Source organism: Camelina sativa, chromosome 8 (assembly GCF_000633955.1).
Source record: "Camelina sativa cultivar DH55 chromosome 8, Cs, whole genome shotgun sequence".
In the NCBI taxonomy this organism is placed as follows: Eukaryota; Viridiplantae; Streptophyta; class Magnoliopsida; order Brassicales; family Brassicaceae; genus Camelina; species Camelina sativa.
In genome coordinates this window covers 9564797-9569912 of record NC_025692.1, presented here as the reverse complement: position 1 = coordinate 9569912, position 5116 = coordinate 9564797, and the positions used below count along the sequence as shown (strand labels likewise).

General features: G+C 41.4%; 1 protein-coding gene across 1 annotated transcript; it reads right to left on the bottom strand.

The window, feature by feature from the left end:
- On the bottom strand, positions 1266-2012 carry LOC104709360. Its single transcript, XM_010425989.1, has 2 exons — positions 1910-2012; positions 1266-1813 (listed from the first exon to the last, which is right to left on the bottom strand). The coding sequence occupies exons 1-2, from the start codon at positions 2010-2012 to the stop codon at positions 1266-1268; spliced, it is 651 nt and encodes a 216-aa protein (XP_010424291.1).

Below are 5116 nucleotides of genomic sequence, written 5' to 3'. Positions count from 1 at the left end.
GATCTGAAAATCCTTCCGTTCATGTGGCTTCTGCGGCCATGCCCTGGTTCATGTACAACATTATCTGTTATCCACATCGTTTTGTTGTAAGGAAACCCTCTCGTCCTTGTTGGATAAGTCAAATGTCACTTCTGTTTGGGTTCGCAAAATGTTATCTAGGGTATAGCTATCAACAGTTGCAACACGCAAATAAGGACCCCCGTACATTATCCACATTGTACCGTTATAAAGAGACCCTCTATTTTTTTTGGTTGCCTCGTTTGTCAACTTTGTTTGGGTTCCCTATTTTTTATCTAGTGTATAGTTACAATCAGACAAAATACGCAATCAATATCGGGCGTACTTTGACTTTGGATGACGATATCACCCAATACATCATATACGATCATTTTAATAGAATTGGCCTATAAGTGGTGTGCTACACAACTCTATTTGAGCCATTATTATATGTCCTTGTAACATGTCTGAACTAGCTAACACAACATGTTTTCCCTGCTTGCCTAGTAACTGAATATGGAACTTGTATTGGTAGATCTTTTTTATCCATATTTGAGCCTTATATAAGGTTCATAATGAAACTTAGATATACAAAAAAATACAGTTCATTAAAACACCCTGGGGATTTCATTTATATTACAAAGGGAACATACATTGGTGTTCTTGGGCATGCCATCACTATCTACACCTTCACAACTTCATAACCACAGACAGTACTATTAAACGTACGTTGGGGTCTATATACTTCATAATACAATGGTATAAACAAGACTTGGATATACCATGATATTATGAGTGAAAAAATAGCCACCAGTCACCGATACAATACTAGGTTGGGGTGCATATAATTCAAAATACTAGGGTATACCCTAGAGTTGGATATACCATGGTATTTTGAGCCAAAAGTAGTCCCAGTCACCGTTACTATATACATTCCCTGCATTACTTTATTCCCTTATATATTTGCCCACTCCAAAACACAGTCCATCAAACACCTTATTCGACCCCCAAGGCTTAACTGAGTTACTTAGATGGCGTTCTTGCAAGAGGCCTTGTTGTGCCCTGTACGATAACAACGTGAGCATCGCCTAGTAGACTTCGGACATGGACGCTGGGAAACAAAGAGAAGAAGCTTACATTAGTGGTGACATAGAAAAATTTTGGCTTCTGAATTAAAACAGAGCCTTCCGTTCTTACCTTGAACTCCCCACGAGATAATATCCTGATTTTTTTAGGCCTTCCTGGTGGACGACGTGTAAAAGGTGGGTTCATGTCACCTTTTGTCCCGGCAGCGGTTCCCACAGTAGAATTCCCCCTACTGATGGAATAGGATAAATCTTCTCATCATAAGCATGCCGTATTGTCTCCTCAAAATAGGCGACGTCAACAAATGTATCAACGGATACACCAAGACGATTGGCTGCGGCGATGACATGCGGACACGGTATGCTTAAACACTGAAACTGGTTACACGAACAAGTTCCCTCAACCAATTTCACAGTAAAACATTCCCCACTCCTTATCTGAACTTGGAACTCAAAGTCGCTAATCGGCCTCACCGCCATTGCCATGGTACTCTCAAAGTTCTCCTCCACAATTTTCCGAACAGTTGGAGCAATCACAGAAGCTGAACTAGCAGCCCTGGTTCTTCTTACAGCAAACCATTCCATCACCGTCGTCCTAATATACTCTAACATGCATATAAATGGATACTCTCTTGCTTCCTTCAGGACTTGGTTCCATGATTCAGCAATGTTGTTGTCCATTATATTGTACCTCTTGCCCGCCGAGTGAACTCTTGTCCAGTGAGAGAAACCTGTAACAAAGTGTAGAGGTGAACCAAAATCAGAATGTGATTAGCTCTATAAGGTAATAGGGACGCCATGTGCCTTTCACTACTCTGTTCACTTACCAACGTCAACTAGATATGCTGCACACCCAGGGTTAACTCTTTGTATTTCCAGAAACTTTTTGTTGAAATCGTCAAGCACAAACGCTCTAGCTGCTGCAGACATCAATCCAGCCAGTGTTTGCGGTTTGTACAGATGACGAACATTTCGCCATAAAATGAACAGTGCAGGTGGAGTGATGCGCCTCAACATAAACCTGATAACAGGGGATATACAATACCGTAATTAGACCCCCATATATATATTGCATCTACCACAATCAGAACTACCAAAAAGGCGATTGTATATCCATTTACCTTCCGCAGGCCTGTATATATGCTCGAGTGTCAATCAGATATGAACACTAACTCAGTGGTGTCCTGAACAAATGTAGAGAGGCGTCGGAAAAACCATTCTCAAGCAGCATCGTTCTCGCTGTCAACAATAGCAAAGGCAAGTGGAAATATTTGGAAATTTTCGTCTTGGCAAATGGCCGTTAGAAGGCATCCACCATAACGAGCCTTCATCGAAGTACCGTCAACAACAACCACCTTCCTCATGTATTGGTACCCTTTCACGTAAGCTCCATATGCAATGAATTGGTATTTGAACCACATGGCACCATCAGGATCGTCATCATGTTCTGTGAAACAGAGCGAACCAACATAAGCTGGAAGAAGTGCGTAGCTACAAGCCATAGAACCCAAAGACAGTTCCATTGCCACCTCCCTTGCCTGCCACGCTTTCCAGTACAATATATTGATATGGTACTCATCAAGTAGTATTTTCCTAATGCCAGCTGGATTTGGACCGCGTTTGATACCAACAAAATTGCTCTCAATAATCTCGCCTATAACTTGTGTTGTCGTCAATCGATGGTAACACCTCCGCTCATCAACTGTGCACGTATGCTTTTGCTTTGCCTGCCTAATCTGAAAGTTTTCAGAGGCGTCGAGTTTCACCGCATAAACACGCCAGGGACACGTTTTGCCAACACACTTCAACACCATGAACTTGGGGGTTGAACGACTGGTACGAAAATGAAACTTCCTATTGATTGCGTGGATGGCAAGTTTGATCTTACAGTAAGATTTTGACTTGAACACACGCCCAACAAACAACTTGTCGCCTTCGTACTGTATGTCAGACAAAGCTGTGTCAACCCCTGTAACAGAATGATATTGGAAATGGAGAGTGAGTACCACATCTAAATTGAATACCATACTATAATATGGTGTCCACTTTTGCCTTTAAAAACATAAAATGATATTTACCTTCACCTTTTCCATCGTTGAATACTGGTGGAGCATCACGACAAAACAAGGCCGGATCATCACTCATGTCAGTAAGCATTGTGTGCAATGCTTCTTCCACACGCCCCCACATAGAAACATAATTAACCTCCACGTCACCTTCGAAACCATTGGTGCTCCCAGTTGATGTTGGTTCTGAGGGAGGTCTGCCGAGCGCATCCTGTGATCCAACATCTTTCTCTCTTGTCCGAGCTTGAATACATTCAACGAGCAGTGGGTTGTCAGGTTGGGTAAATGGAACAATTTGAAAGTCATCCTCGTCGCCGTCGCTTGATGTTTCGTCTTTGGTTGCGTCATCCACAGCTTTCCCTTTCTCCCTTTCACCCACGGTTCTTCTTTTCTTAGTTGTTGAAGCGCCTCCTTCCGTTATGACTTCTCCACGTTCTATTGTCGTAGGGACTGAGGCCATGACTATATCTTCCGTTTCAGTCACTGCTTGTCCTGTTGGCTTCGTCTTCTCTGTTCGCAGCGGTGCGTCTAGTGCAAACTCATGCCAGTAAATGTCTTATGAGTCGGTATCTGACTCCCCATCGCTGTTTGTGAATTATAATGCATCCAATGGCTTTCAGACCTAGGTGGGCTAGGCTCTTGTGGCAGCGTCTTCTTCACAACGGTCACGCAGAGGTCCACTTCTTCTATATAACGCCGCATTCGGATGAAGACCCCAACCTCCTCGTCGTCTGTTATATATTGTGGTGGTGATCCATTTCCATCATCTAGATCAAACCACCTTGGGAACTGATACGACATCTTGATGACAACTTCGTGGGCACGCAGAACAAGCTTCTCTTTCACTTTGGCAACCAGTGCTTTGTATGTCAGACCATCGCGCAAACGAACATAGTTGTTTCTAGGTGGCGATTCAGGTTCGAAGTTCCACACCATGTTATCAACCCTTACCCACTCACCCAGCACAACACGAACTTGATCCTTCGCTGGCATCTGCCATAGAGACAAAAGGAAATACGATTTTGAGTCAGGTCTACTCAGACTAAACATGGTTTGAAGAAATAGCCATATTATTGCATATGGTACAAGCACTTAATTAGCATAGACCACGACTAAATATCTGCTTGCGTGGAGTGGAGAATAGTATTTAATTAACTGACTGCTGTTATAGGACTACATAAAAATGGAAAAGTATATGAGACCTGATCTGGACAAAGAGACAAGATTCCACCTTCAGAAAAAGACACTGCAATTAATAGACAGAGCTACAGAAAAGCTCTTTACCTTAACTCCTCGATTAGATGCCTTCACTGTCCAGCTATTATTACTGTCACACATAACCCTCGCAGGTGTAGGTGAACTTGTGGAGATGGAAAGAGATAGTATTACTCTATTTATTGACACCCACACCCTCTATGTTATGTTAACAAACTTAACTTTCAAATGCTGTAAAAAATTAGTCTCATGTTATGTTACTGATTAGACAATTTTTAGGTCACTATGTCGCCTAAATTCCTAGGCTGCCACGTCTCCCCCCTTTGTGCCACCTTCCCAGCGCGTGCACGCAACTTCGGCCGGTGCCGGTAATTTCAACAAGCCCATTGGTTAGTGCCTTAATTTATCACGTGATCCTGCTATATTCTTAATAACATTCACCAAATTGGCTACTGGGCTAATTCGCCCATTTTTTTTTAACTATTTCCCTATTTCTATCATATTTGCTTTAAAATCAAATTATTTGTAAAAATATTTTTATACTATTTAGTTCAATAAAGTTAGGTTAATAATTTGATTAGAGTTTGATTAAAGTTTATCACAAATCATATATTTTTGTGTGTTTAATTTTACTATTTGGATTGTCTATATTGCATTTTTTAAAATGTACGTTTTTTGTATGTTTAAATCGTATAAATCATTTAAATCGTTTTACTGATCGTATGTTTAAATCGTATGTTTGGGTTCTTTATA

What these genes read in the sequence shown, in the direction of transcription:
- LOC104709360 (XM_010425989.1), bottom strand. Translation starts at nt 2,012, where the DNA reads ATGTCTGCAGCAGCTAGAGCGTTTGTGCTTGACGATTTCAACAAAAAG. An exon ending in AGCATATCTAGTTGACGTTG is followed by an intron (nt 1,814 to 1,909) that starts GTAAGTGAACAG and finishes ACTTTGTTACAG; the next exon opens with GTTTCTCTCACTGGACAAGA.